The sequence below is a fragment of the Salvelinus alpinus genome, chromosome 26 (assembly GCF_045679555.1).
Source record: "Salvelinus alpinus chromosome 26, SLU_Salpinus.1, whole genome shotgun sequence".
NCBI classification, from domain to species: Eukaryota; Metazoa; Chordata; class Actinopteri; order Salmoniformes; family Salmonidae; genus Salvelinus; species Salvelinus alpinus.
The window spans coordinates 2,056,807-2,070,663 of record NC_092111.1 but is presented as its reverse complement, the minus strand read 5'-3'; the positions used below and the strand labels follow the sequence as shown (position 1 = coordinate 2,070,663).

Here is a 13,857-nt window from a genome sequence, read left to right as displayed (position 1 = left end):
GTGTGATCTGTGGCAATAATTATCATATCTGGTGTTATTATATACAAACTGTAGACACCAGTTTAGTGTCCCATTTAGAAATGTAAAAAATCACATGTGTTCGTATGTGGCACCATTCCCTTGACAACTTATTTTTGTGGCATCGGTAGTAAAAAAAATAATTGCATCGATACAATGATCTGATAGGACCTCTTTTCATCATGTGACGGGAAGTAAGGGCTCTTCGTCTGGAGCGAGAGACTATAGTCGGGAATCACAGATCCAGGTAAACAATCAAAATGTGCAATTGAGATTGAAAATACCGGTCCCACCAATTGTCCACAGTGACAATGATCAACCCATAAGATCATTTTATTGACAATAGTGCATGGTTATTCCCCAGTAACCCGTTATGAATGGATACAATGGCCTCCGCTAAAGGAACCCTCGCGCTGCTTGGGCTCATTGGCCAGCTAGCCTGGCTGAATATGATGAAGGGGAAGCCGAAAATAAACTCACAGCTGCAAGACGTTTGTGGTGTTAAATTATTCATCATTGTGAAACCATTGCAGGTTATTCCATATGTAAGGCATCTCAAAAGCTGCATTGAATGTCCTCACTCAGTGAATTAAACTATTAAACAGATCAACAGAAGTGCATTTCTTTCTTAGCTAGCTATAGTAAGCTAGCTATGTTGTAGCTTTTACCTAGCTAGCATTAGCTAGTTGTTGACATAATCGTAGACAACGCGATCTGTCTGTTTCAGAAACGGTATTGTGTTCATGTTAGCTAGGCAACATAGCCCCCTACCCGCAATGTTTACTGTATGCAATACTTTGAGAAGCTGGCTAGTAATCTTAGTGTCGGAACAGTCCTAACTACCACTGCTCGGGTCAAATAAATCTTGCTCTGTTCATCGACATGGATCTGCTGCTAACTAGCTAGCTTGCCTAGGTATTAACTAGGTAGCTAGTTATATTTACTGAACAGGTACATGAAGGATTATATCCCTTTTTATTACAACTTTTGTAAACATGATTTAGGTACAATGAGAAACACAGGATGTTATCGTGCCATCATGTCACTCATTTTCTGTCCACTTGGTGTACTCTGTCTTGCAGGATTAGGTCCCGGCATGGGGGACATGAAGACCCCAGATTTCGATGACCTGTTGGCAGCGTTTGACATTCCCGACATTGACGCTAAAGAGGCCATCCAGTCTGCTCCTGATGAGGCTGAGGGCCCACATGGGCCAGGCGGTGCTCCTCTGGGAAAGCCAGACGGTGGGGTTGGTGTAGGGCCGTCTCTGAGACCACCTAGCCCCCCAGACCCCCAGGCTGACACTCCTATTGTCAGCGTTATTGTAAAGAACCGTGTGCGACCCGACACCATCGATGGAGGGGATGGGGACACAGACCAGGACACTATGGACGGCATTGCTGGGGTCGCTGTGGGTCCACGACTCGGTGCCTGTACCCCAGGCATGGCGGAATCTGAACCACTCAACCACAATGGGTTTGGGGCCTCTGGTGTGACCCCGCCCCTAACCCAGGCTCATGCCCAATCTAATGGGGAGCCGTGGTCCGTGTGTACCCCCAAAACAGCTTCAGAGGGCGGAGGATGCGGTGCTGGATCAACTAAATCTGCCAAGCAGGTTGGCAATATATTCAACAGACTGAAGCCTCTCATGGTGCAGGGGTCGGGAGACCCTGTAGGGAAGGCGAGAAAGATGCAGCTTCTACAGCAGCAGCACTACCAGCAGCAGCAGCATACACAGCAAGAGACGGGCCAAGGAGGAGGAGATGAGGGCAAAGCGTCGTTATCCTCCTCTTCATCTGTCGAGTCTGCTCCTCTTGTCCCAGGAGTGTCAGTTGGACTGTCCTCTCCTTTCTTCCCGCCTTCCAAGCCTCTGCTCCTGTCTCCGTCATCCGCCCTCTCCTCACACCCGCTGCACTCATCTCAGCCATTTAACGGGGCACCTAAAGCCGGCCCGGCATTATTTAGTCCAGGAGACTCAGAGGAGGATGATTCCGATCCGGACCTAGGGCCCCCGCTGCTGATCCAGGAACCCCCTGACTCCCCTTCCCGCACCCCTCCTAAACTGGCACGTCGTTTTAGATCCCTTGCTGCCATCTCTGACTCCACCCATCCCATGGCCTCATCGGCAGCTCACCCCAAACCAGGGGATACTCCCTCGGGCACTAGCGTGACCTCCTCAACTCCCCAGTCAGGCTCCACCAAGAGTCCACCACAGGAAGACAAACACCCAGAGCATGTTATAGAAGAGCGGGACTCGCCTGAAAGTCCTGAGCCAGAGATACCCAAATCGACATCACCAGTAACTGCCAAGAGGTGCTCCAGTCCTGCAGTAGCCTCCACACCGCCCCCCTCAGACCTTCAGGAGCCTAAGGAGGAGGAGGAGGAGATGGAGGTGGGGAATGGAATAGAGAAGGCTATGGATGGCAAGGCAGATTTTGGAAAGGAAGAGGGTGCAAGAACAGGTGAGGAGAAAATGGAGATGGATGATGGCAAGTCTAAACCTCCAACCACCGAAGGTGGCACCTCAATTCCAGGAGGGCCTCCGGCTCCTGCCAGGCCCCTCAAAGTGCGGATAAAGACCATCAAAACCTCCTCTGGTGGAATCACCAGAACTGTTACCAGGGTCGCACCCAAAGCAGGTGCTGCCGGAGCCAAGGGTTTGGACCCCAGCAAAGCTCATCAAGGGGGGCGCAAGGTCCCAGCCAACAGGTCCCGGAAGCCTGACACTCCCTCTGGTCGTATGGTAGACTCCCAGCCGCAGAAAGTAAAGAGCCTCAACACACTACCTGTGTCTACACTAGCAGCCAGTAGCGCTATGCTAGTTGCTGCAACCAAGGCTCAGAACAAGATGGCTGCCTCAGACAAAGCCATGGTATCTGCCACTGCTGTTAGCTTCACTAAATCTGCCGCCCTGCCTGCCGCTCCCTCTGTCTCCTCTCCTAAGTTCTCAGTAGCCACTGGTGGGCTGTGCGTACGTCCTGTTGGTGCTAAAACAGCTAACGGAGGCACCGCCAGCGTCCTAGCCGGCACTCACCAGCCAAACAAGCCTGCCTCCATTGTGAACAGTACGGGTGCCGTCATCTCCCGCAGTCAGTCTAGCCTGGTGGAGGCCTTCAACAAGATCCTCAACAGCAAGAACCTGCTGCCCAGTTATAAACCCGACCTCTCGGCTCCACCGCCCCCAGAGTGGGGGCTTCCGCTGCCTGCCACAGGCTACCGCTGTCTGGAATGTGGCGACGCCTTCGCCCTAGAGCGCAGCCTGGCCCGTCACTACGACAGGCGCTCGCTGCGCATCGAAGTGACCTGCAACCACTGTGCCAAACGGCTGGCCTTCTTTAACAAGTGCAGCCTGCTGCTCCACGCCAGGGAGCATAAGGAACGCGGGCTGGTCATGCAGTGCTCTCACCTCGTCATGAGGCCCGTCAACGTGGAGCAGATGATTGGCCAGCAGGACACCACACCCATCGGTAAGGCGTGTCTTTCGGAATAGTTTTTAGTGACAGTGGCTACGTCTCTTGGGCTCTGGACAAAAGTAGTGCCAAAAAAATAAAAGCCATTTAGAACACATACAATGTGGCTTCACAAACAATGCTTTATTTCTGTCAGGATGTGGTCAGTAAGTTCAATTCACCTCCATCTTCTTTGTGTTCTTGCTTTGCTTTGTTGACAAGGCATGCTCTCCCCTTCTTCAATCTCCTGTCCTCCCCCAGTCTCCTCCCCCACGTCCGGAGTCCCCGCCGTATCGTCCAGCTCCAGCCCACTGAAGGACACACGGTCTCCCTCCTCCGCACAGCCGAGACCAGTCCGCCGCGCGCTCCAGAGCCCCCAGGCACTGATGCCCCTCCCCTGCAAGAAGGGCGAGGTGCTGCAGTACCACAACTTCAAGTGTCCCGAGTGCCAGGCCCAGTTCTCTGGCAAGGCCGAGCTGGTTACCCACTTCCAGCAGATCAGAGCTACCCCCAACTCGGTGAGTGCTTTGATATAGAGCCTGAAGTATGGGTGTGCATTACTTATAGGCTAGTAACGAACTACTAGTGTCAAGCTTAGTCATGTATAATGACTGAATGAGTATTAACTAAGGTAAAGCAGGCCATTAAACATATTAAAGCGGTTTCCCAGACACCGATTAAGCATTGTCCTGGGCTAAGAAACACTTTCAATGGAGAACCTCCACTGAACATGCCCTTTAGTCCAGAATTAGGCTTAATCTGTGTTTGGGAAACCACTTTAATATGTTTAATGGCCTCCTTTACTTTATGTATTAGTCAATACTATTACATAATACTAGTGTTTACTATGAAAACAAGTCATTTGTAATGGCTCAAAATGCTTTTATTAACTCGCCTTCCCCCTTCCAAGACATGTGGGTGATGACTGTCTTATTACACAATACTAGTTTTGATATTAGTAGAAGTTTTGTAGTAGTGTATTCATAGTTGTATGCCGTAGTCAACTTTTATACCTTTTCTCCCCCTCTCTCCTCCCTATCCAAACCTGTACGCTGTGCTCCGCTCCCATGATGCTGCTAATGTTTACTATGAAAACTAATTATGATTAATGCCTCTTGTGTGTACTAAATGTAAATTGTTAAACCTGTTCCCGCTCATCTTCCTGCCCAGACCTGTACCCTGTGTTCCCCTCCCATGATGCTGCCTAACTGGTGCAGTGTGTCGGCTCACCAGAGGATTCATAAGCACCGGGCACCCCACGTCTGTCCAGAGTGTGGGGGCATCGCCCGGCAGGCCAGCTTCCAGACCCACCTGGAGGAGGCCTGTCTGCACTTCGCCCGCCGCATCGGATACAGGTGAAGAGATAGTGTCTGCACTGATAAGTCAGCAGCAAATGTAATAGGTCTGCACACGAAGGATGTTGCAAAAAGTATTTTCACTAGCTTATACAGACGTTTCGGCTTAGCAGCCTTTTTCAGTGTGTAAGTAATCTGCACTGATATGCAAACGTGCTCCAAATACACGCATGTCTACATTCCACAAGCTACTGCTTAGATGCAGCATTGTCAGGTGGATGTACAAGTGAGCGATAACTACAATACTCAAATGCAAATATGCCTCTCACGCACAGATAACATTCTTTGTGAAAAGACACTTTTGCGGTTGAAGATTCTCGCCGTAGTTACATGCCACCCAATTGTCAATGGACACTCTATTAGCATCATTGACAACCACGACTAAACCAGTGTGTTTAACATTTTGTTTTTGTTCATATCCATCCCCCCAGGTGCTCCAGTTGCCAGGTGGTCTTCGGAGGTCTGAACTCCATCAAGTCCCACATCCAGACGGCCCACTGCGAGGTGTTCCACAAGTGCCCCAGCTGCCCTATGGCCTTCAAGTCTGCCCCTAGTGCACAGGGACACATCAGCACCCAGCACCCCACCCTCACCGGGGGACAGGCCAAGTAAGTGCCCCACAGTCACTGAACCATGTTATGTCTCTTTAGGTTTAGAGCAGTGTTTTCCAATCCTGGTCCTGAGGACCCAGAGGGGTGCATGTTTTTGTCCTAGTGCTCTAGCACTAACACACTTAATTCAACTGTGTTCATGTGTATTAAAACAAAAATGTGCATATTTTGGGTCCCCAAGACCAGGATTGGGAAACACTGGTTTAGTGTATTTTTAAAGCACGTCTCAGTTTTTGTCCAAATTTGAGCCCTGATAAAAACGCTACATTCACGCCACTATTTCCCTCTTTCTCTGTATTTGCAGAATGATCTACAAGTGTGTGATGTGCGATACAGTTTTTACCCAGAAACCGTTACTGTACATGCATTTCGACACCCACCTGGCCAAGCAGAAAGTGCATGTGTTCAAGTGTCCTGACTGCACCAAACTCTACGCGCAGAAAGGTTCCATGATGGAACACATAAAGGTTTGTTTAGTTACATTCTAACTCACAGGGAAACATATGATTGCAGTAAAGGAAAGTGATATGTTAGTTGTTCAATCCCCTGATGGTAAATAGTAATTTATATTCGCTCATTTGACAGTGTTGTCTTCCATTCTCACTTTTCTCTTGTCTGATTGGTCATTCCTCTCACTTCCTCTTATACTGTTGTCCAGACTGCTCACAGAGGGCTGTCAGTCAAACAGGAGGGACAATCCGATGCCTCCGCCCCTGCCACAGCCCCCACCAACCCCTCCACCCCCCCCCCCCCCAAATCTAAGCCCTCTGAAAAAACAGACAACTCAGATGGAGAGGACTGGGGCCGAGACCAAGAAGAAGAGGAGGAGGAGGAGGAGGAAGGAGAGGAAGAGGGGGATGAGGACTATGAGAAACCTGAGAATCAGTCTAGTTCTATGGAGGCAGGCAGCCATCGTGGGACCCCCTCAGAATGGAGCTGCCAGCAATGTCAGAAGAGCTTCACACAGAGCGACGACTACATCTCTCACATGAAAACAGAGCATGGAAAGGTACGGCCATACAAATGTAATTAATTGTAAAAAAGAGAAGACAAATTGAATGATTCGCTTCGCTATTGTAGTAGTTGGGATTCGGTAAGAACTCAGTGAATTGAATCACGGGAATCAATCATTTGTGAATCGCAAAAATGAAAAGGGATTGTTTTAGTAGCCCTTCTTTTGGATTATGTTGCCGTTAAACTTGTTTTGTAGATACTTTAAGTTGATTTGGGCATTGCAACTAAATAGATGCTAGTCAGCATGCAGTGAACACTTCTAAAGTAAGATACATCTGACTAACCTAGAATAGGTACATTTCCTGAAGACAGGGTGTGCTTGCTTCCGCTGTCTAAAAATATTTGTATGATTACAGTAGTGGGAGATGTGTTAAATGTACAATTCCAGCTAAATAAAAGCTGAAGCAGTTCAATATACACTGCTCAAAAAAATAAAGGGAACACTTAAACAACACAATGTAACTCCAAGTCAATCACACTTCTGTGAAATCAAACTGTCCACTTAGGAAGCAACACTGATTGACAATAAATTTAACATGCTGTTGTGCAAATGGAATAGACAACAGGTGGAAATTATAGGCAATTAGCAAGACACCCCCAATAAAGGAGTGGTTCTGCAGGTGGTGACCACAGACCACTTCTCAGTTCCTATGCTTCCTGGCTGATGTTTTGGTCACTTTTGAATGCTGGCGGTGCTTTCACTCTAGTGGTAGCATGAGACGGAGTCTACAACCCACACAAGTGGCTCAGGTAGTGCAGCTCATCCAGGATGGCACATCAATGCGAGCTGTGGCAAGAAGGTTTGCTGTGTCTGTCAGCGTAGTGTCCAGAGCATGGAGGCGCTACCAGGAGACAGGCAAGTACATCAGGAGACGTGGAGGAGGCCGTAGGAGGGCAACAACCCAGCAGCAGGACCACGCTACCTCTGCCTTTGTGCAAGGAGGAGCAGGAGGAGCACTGCCAGAGCCCTGCAAAATGACCTCCAGCAGGCCACAAATGTGCATGCGTCTGCTCAAACGGTCAGAAACAGACTCCATGAGGGTGGTATGAGGGCCCGACTTCCACAGGTGGGGGTTGTGCTTACAGCCCAACACCGTGCAGGACGTTTGGCATTTGCCAGAGAACACCAAGATTGGCAAATTCGCCACTGGCGCCCTGTGCTCTTCACAGATGAAAGCAGGTTCACACTGAGCACATGTGACAGTCTGGAGACTTCGTGGAGAACGTTCTGCTGCCTGCAACATCCTCCAGCATGACCGGTTTGGCGGTGGGTCAGTCATGGTGTGGGGTGGCATTTCTTTGGGGGGCTGCACAGCCCTCCATGTGCTCGCCAGAGGTAGCCTGACTGCCATTAGGTACCGAGATGAGATCCTCAGACCCCTTGTGAGACCGTATGCTGGTGCGGTTGGCCCTGGGTTCCTCCTAATGCAAGACAATGCTAGACCTCATGTGGCTGAAGTGTGTCAGCAGTTCCTGCAAGAGGAAGGCATTGATGCTATGGACTGGCCCGCCCGTTCCCCAGACCTGAATCCAATTAAGCACATCTGGGACATCATGTCTCGCTCCATCCACCAACGCCACGTTGCACCACAGACTGTCCAGGAGTTGGCGGATGCTTTAGTCCAGGTCTGGGAGGAGATCCCTCAGGAGACCATCCGCCACCTCATCAGGAGCATGCCCAGGCGTTGTAGGGAGGTCATACAGGCACGTGGAGGCCACACACACTACTGAGCCTCATTTTGACTTGTTTTAAGAACATTAGATCAAAGTTGGATCAGCCTGTAGTGTGGTTTTCCACTTTAATTTTGAGTGTGACTCCAAATCCAGACCTCCATGGGTTGATACATTTGATTTCCATTGATAATTTTTGTGTGATTTTGTTGTCAGCACATTCAACTATGTAAAGAAAAAAGTATTTAATAAGAATATTTCATTCATTCAGATCTAGGATGTGTTATTTTAGTGTTCCCTTTATTTATTTGAGCAGTGTAGTAAAAAATAAGTCTGATTACTTTAGTAGAATGCTATACACCTAGTGTACAAGACATTAGGAGCACTTGCACTTTCCATTACAGAGACTGACCAGGTGAAAGCTATGATCCCTTATTGATGTCACCTGTTAAATCCACTTAAATCAGTGTAGATGAAGGGGAGGAGACAGGTTAAATAATCATTTTCAAGCCTTAAGACAATTGAGACATGGATTGTGTACAGTATGTGTGCCATTCAGAGGGTGAATAGGCAAAACAAAAGTTGTAAGTGCTTTTGAACGTGGTATGGTAGTAGGTGCCAGGCGCACCGGTTTAAGCGTGTCAAGAACTGCAACGCTGCTGGGTAATTTCACGCTCAACAGTTTCCCGTGTGTATCAAGAATGGTCCACCACCCAAAGGACATCCAGCCAACTTGACACAACTGTGGGAAGCATTGGAGTCAACATGAACCAGCATCCCTGTGGAACGCTTTCAACACCTTGAGTCCATGCTCTGATGAATTGAGGCTGTTCAGAGGACAACTCAATAGTAGGAAGGTGCTCCTAATGTTTTGTACACTGAGTGTATATTATCAATTATGGAAAATGTCTGACTAATTCAGCTGGGACAGGCTTTCAGTGATGCTAATCAACACCTGACACCAATGTAGTTAATTAGGAGGGTACCCTGACTGGGACTCAAACCTTGGTCCCTGTGGCTGTCACTACAAAACCATTATACCAAAAGGCTAAAATCTCTTGCTGAGGTCACTAGGTGTTTGTACCAAGGTTTAGTATTTTTACGACTTCTTGATTTGTTTTTATTTTCTTCGCTTGCCTCACTTTTCCAGGCAGAAAAAAATCTGTTATACAGTAAATAAAATGTGTATGCTCGAAGTGTAATGTCACACACAGGGAGGTTACGAAAGGACTCACCCTCTCTTATTTCCTTGTGTATCTGCCTCTGTAGGCTATGAAGAAGTTCCTATGTCGTGTGTGTGAGAGCTCCTTCTGCACCTCTTCCAGCCTGCGGCGCCATGTACGGGTCATCCACGAGGGCAACAAGAGAGTCTTCCACTGCCAGTGAGTGAACCCCATACTCATCTATACATCCACAAAAGCACCCTATTTGGTTCCCTGTAGCTCAGATGGTAGAGCATGGATAGTGGGTTCAATTCATGGGACCACCCATACATTCTGCTAAATGGCATATATTATATTTGAAAATGTCTGTAAGAGTGGATGGGACAAGACAATTAGCAGGGACATTTAGAATGTTATGTTCAGTCTAATATCAGCCCACCTAGGTAAAGTGTACAGCATCCTCAGAGCCTCTGTGTATACATACTTGTGTGTTTGCAGATATTGCACCGAGGGCAAGCGGACCTTCAGCAGTCGGCTCATACTGGAGAAGCATATCCAGGTCCATCATCACGGGGTCAGATCCACTGACGGACAGGTCAGTTAGAATCCATTCTTCTTTCCATTACTTGGTGGGGGTACATTTCAGTCTCAGTCATAATTGGACAACTGTACTCTTGTTTCCTGTGTGCTCTCTGCAACTTTGGTCTATAATGTTACCCATTGTGTAGTGACTTGGATCTGAATATGTTAAACCAAAAATCAAGATAAGGCTTTTTGAACGTTCTCTCTTTTTCCCATCGCCCCTCTGTCCCCCTGCAGGGCCCTCAGACCAGGAAGCGTTCAGCACCGGGTAAGGGACCAGGCAGCTCGTCTGAAGCTGACGGGGAGGGGGGTCCACCAGGGGACGAGGAAGGGGGTGGCACGGACAGCGGAGAGGCCACAGAGGAGGGGGGCGAGGAGGGCTGCAGTCCCGTGAAGAGAACTCGAGCGTCAGCGCCTCCCGAGCCCGAGGAGGCCGACAACGTGTTCCACTGCGTGCCGTGCGGCTTTGCCACAGAGGATGCCGCCGAGTTCCAGCGCCACATCCCGCAGCATCGCGCCGATGCCGCCTCCTTCCAGTGCCTGCAGTGTGGCGTGTGCTTCGCCTCGGCCGGCTCCCTGGGACGCCACCGTTTCATCACCCACCGCGTGAGAGACCCCCAGGGGGAGTCCGATCGCAGGCCGCCGCGCACCCCTTCTTCCCCGGACGGCTCACCCTCCTCCCCCCTGGAGGGAGAGGACGGGAAGGGGAGTATGAGCTGCAGGGTGTGCAGGCGGCGCTTCAACAGGGCCTCCGACCTTAACACCCACTTGAGGACCCACGGCATGGCTTTCATCACCGCCCACAAGACGGACAAGCCCCAGTAGATTGAAGCTGCCCCTAGATGCTGATCCTGGGTCAGTTTTGCATTTCCCCCACTAATGTTTAAGGTTAGGATTGGAGGAGAGGAAGCTGATCCTAGATCTGTAACTCTGGGAAACTTCACCCTAGAGCCGGACAAGCCCCAGTATGGAGAGGAGGGGTGAGGCCTCGGAGTGACGGACAGGCCTGGGAGATGAGGGGTTTTGACTTGGAATCATTCTTGGGTAGCTGAATTTAGATGGATAAAAGCAGACCCAGATCTACTTCTGTGCTGTTTTGAGCCAACTGAGCTCTGTGTTTCTTTGTCACTAACTGTGCAGTTATACTCGCATGCTGAGCATCATACTGAGCAGTGGACTGGACACGCATGGGGATGGGAGTTCTGAGGGTCAAGACCACCTGATCATAGCATTTACATAAGCCATATGTGTCCATCATCTACTTATTATTTTTCTGCTTTTAATATTGTTGTGTCTCTGTATCTTCATGTGAACCATACTATATTTTCTACATGCGTTTCCTTCCTTCTGTATTGTATTTTTTTCTTACTAATTTCCTTATCCGAGCCATGTGTCTTGAAAGGTATTCTGTCTGTCTTGCATTGCATTGTCAAACTCACATCCACACAGAGACACTGTACAAAGAAAGCACTCCTTTGGTTGGTCCTAGATCAGTTTCTATGGGTCCATCTCTTTAGTGAGGGCTGGATAAAACTGTTCTCAAATCAGTAACCTTAGAAGTATCTGAAACAAAAAAGGAGTATTTGGAGAGTTTTAAACACTGATTTTAAGTACGAATAACATTGTTCTGTTTATTTATATGAAACACATTATTGTTGTTGTTTGTGGGAGTCATTTGCCACCAATCTTATATCAAGATGAAATGGTAAAAGTAGTTTGAAATGGATGCCACAGACAGTGAAAGGTGAGATTTATATCTGTGTTCCATACACATTTCTGTAGGAGATGAGGTTGCATAGATTATTGTAACCCGTCTTATTGAGTGGTACATTGTGTCGTCAAAATTGTAGCTGGGACGAGAGATTTCACCTGTGGTGCACATGGGTGTATGTTGTGCTGTAAATACATCTTATACACTAAAAGAAAGCTTTTGGGTTTTAATTCTTACGAAAATGTGAATTTAAGTATAGTATTTGTACTCGTAACAATTGTATTACATTTTTTTTTCAATTTGAAACATTTTTATGGAAAGTAGCTAGCTATATTGTCACTCACAATTAAGTAGAGGGAAAATGTGAGGGGCTGTATTTATTTATTTTTTGTTGTATTTTTCTCCCCAATTTCGTGGTATCCAATTGGTAGTAGTTACAGTCTTGTCTCGTCGCTGCAACACCCGTACGGACTCGGGAGAGGCGAAGGTCGAGAGCCATGCGTCCTCCGAAACACAACCCAACGCCCATCCAACCCGGAAGCCAGCCGCACCAATGTGTCGGAGGAAACACTGTATACCTGGCGACCGTGTCAGCGTGCACTGCGCCCAGCCCGCCACAGGAGTCACTAGTGCGCGATGAGACAAGGATATCCCTGCCGGCCAAACCCTCCCCTAACCCGGACGACGCTGGGCCAATTGTGCGCCGCCCCATGGGTCTCCCGGTCGCGACAGAGCCTGGACTCGAACCCAGAATCTCTAGTGGCACAGCTAGCACTGCAATGCAGTGCCTTAGACCACTGCGCCACTCAGGAGGCCCTGTATTGTGATTTAATGATGTGTACGAACGTTTATCTCTTTGGTATGATTGTTTTCTAACTGCAGAATCCATGCTTGCTGTACCCCACTTTCTTATGTATCTGTCTCAAAAACCTCGTCATGTGAAGAAAGACTTTTTTTTTATTTTGCCCCGATATATTTATATTAGAGAAATAATGATTCCACAAGCTTCATTTTATTATTTTCCATTATGACTAGTCTGCTTGCTGAATTCCCATACAGTTTTTGTGCCGTTTCAAAATAAATGTGTGTAAAGGAGAACTTTACTTCTGTCCAGTCTTTGAATAAGCGTTATAGAACTGTTTTAGAGTAAGTTTACATTATGTACAACAATTTTATACAGAAGTACATTCCTCTGTTCATAATCTTGACACAAACAGTACTACCTTTGCAAGACACTAATCTTATACTACAGTCCTTTGGGATATAACTGTTCAAAATCCCAAATGCCACCATTGGATTCTCCCCTTTCACATGATGGTCCCATTAAGTCTGTCCTTTTAGGGTGTTTTTTTCTTCTTTTCTGGATGTACCCCCTCTAGCTCCACTATAGTACCACTTAATTTGTTTTTAGAGGTATCTTTACTATTTATATTTGACAACTTTTACTTCACTACATTCCTAAAGAAAATTATGTACTTTTTACTCCATAGATTTTCCCTGACACCCAAAAGTACTCGTTACATTTCGAATGCTTAGCAGGATAGGAAAATTGTCCAATTCATGCACTTATCAAGAGAACATCTGGTAATCCCTACTGCCTCTGATCTGACGGACTCACTAAACATGTACGTAGTTTGTAAATTATGTTGGAGTGTACCGCTGGCTATCCTTAAATAATAAAAAAGAAAATGGTGCTGTCTGTTTGCTTAATATAAGGAATGTGAAATGATTTATACTTTTACTTTTGATACTCAGCTATTACATTTACTTTTGATACTTAAAGTATATTTAAAACCAAATACATTTAGACTTTTATTCAAGTATTATTTTACTTGGTGACTCACTTTTGAGTGATTTTCTATTAAGGCATCTTTACGCAGGTATGTCAGTTGGGTACTTTTTCCACTACTAGATTCTAGTATTGTATATTTTGATATTCTACATTTTGTCCTTATTCCCTTACCATAGTAATGCAGGCCGACGGTGGCAGCAGCCATATAGGTAGTATCTGGAAGAAGACATAGAAAGGTAGGCGTCCAAGGATGCCTGCCCAGAAAGCAGAGGCTGAGAGACACTGCAGGGTTCAGGTGAGCACCTTTGAGAGAACAACACAACCACTATTTGAGCATGTATTAATTATTTTGTCATCCACATCTACAGTGCATTCAGAAAGTATTCAGACCCCTTGACCTTTTCTACATTTTGTTACACGACAGCCTTATTCTATACCCTATAATGGCAAAGCGAAAAGAGGTTTTTAAATTTTTGGGGGCAAATTTATAA

General features: G+C 47.2%; 1 protein-coding gene across 4 annotated transcripts; it reads left to right on the top strand.

Moving 5' to 3' along the window:
• The first annotated feature begins 173 nt into the window (after window positions 1-173).
• znf687b (zinc finger protein 687b) lies at window positions 174-12,672 on the top strand. 4 transcript variants are annotated; one of them, XM_071367223.1, is made up of 11 exons: window positions 186-265; window positions 383-969; window positions 1,101-3,485; window positions 3,690-3,985; window positions 4,638-4,822; window positions 5,254-5,430; window positions 5,738-5,900; window positions 6,092-6,442; window positions 9,388-9,500; window positions 9,780-9,876; window positions 10,101-12,672. In XM_071367223.1, the coding sequence occupies exons 3-11, from the start codon at window positions 1,115-1,117 to the stop codon at window positions 10,686-10,688; spliced, it is 4,341 nt and encodes a 1,446-aa protein (XP_071223324.1). In that variant the 5' UTR covers window positions 186-265; window positions 383-969; window positions 1,101-1,114; the 3' UTR covers window positions 10,689-12,672. The 4 variants fall into 4 exon arrangements, with proteins under 4 accessions (XP_071223325.1, XP_071223322.1, XP_071223324.1 ...); XM_071367224.1 differs by lacking the exon at window positions 383-969 and having other exon boundaries at window positions 174-265; window positions 3,729-3,985; XM_071367221.1 differs by lacking the exon at window positions 383-969 and having other exon boundaries at window positions 174-265.
• Window positions 12,673-13,857: the final 1,185 nt, after the last annotated feature.

Excerpts from the sequence above, each read along its gene's own strand:
- znf687b (XM_071367221.1), top strand. The coding sequence starts at position 1,115 with ATGGGGGACATGAAGACCCCAGATTTCGATGACCTGTTGGCAGCGTTT. Across the intron at positions 3,486-3,689 it reads GCAGGACACCACACCCATCG|GCATGCTCTCCCCTTCTTCA; the intron begins GTAAGGCGTGTC and ends TTTGTTGACAAG. Across the intron at positions 5,431-5,737 it reads CTCACCGGGGGACAGGCCAA|AATGATCTACAAGTGTGTGA; the intron begins GTAAGTGCCCCA and ends CTGTATTTGCAG.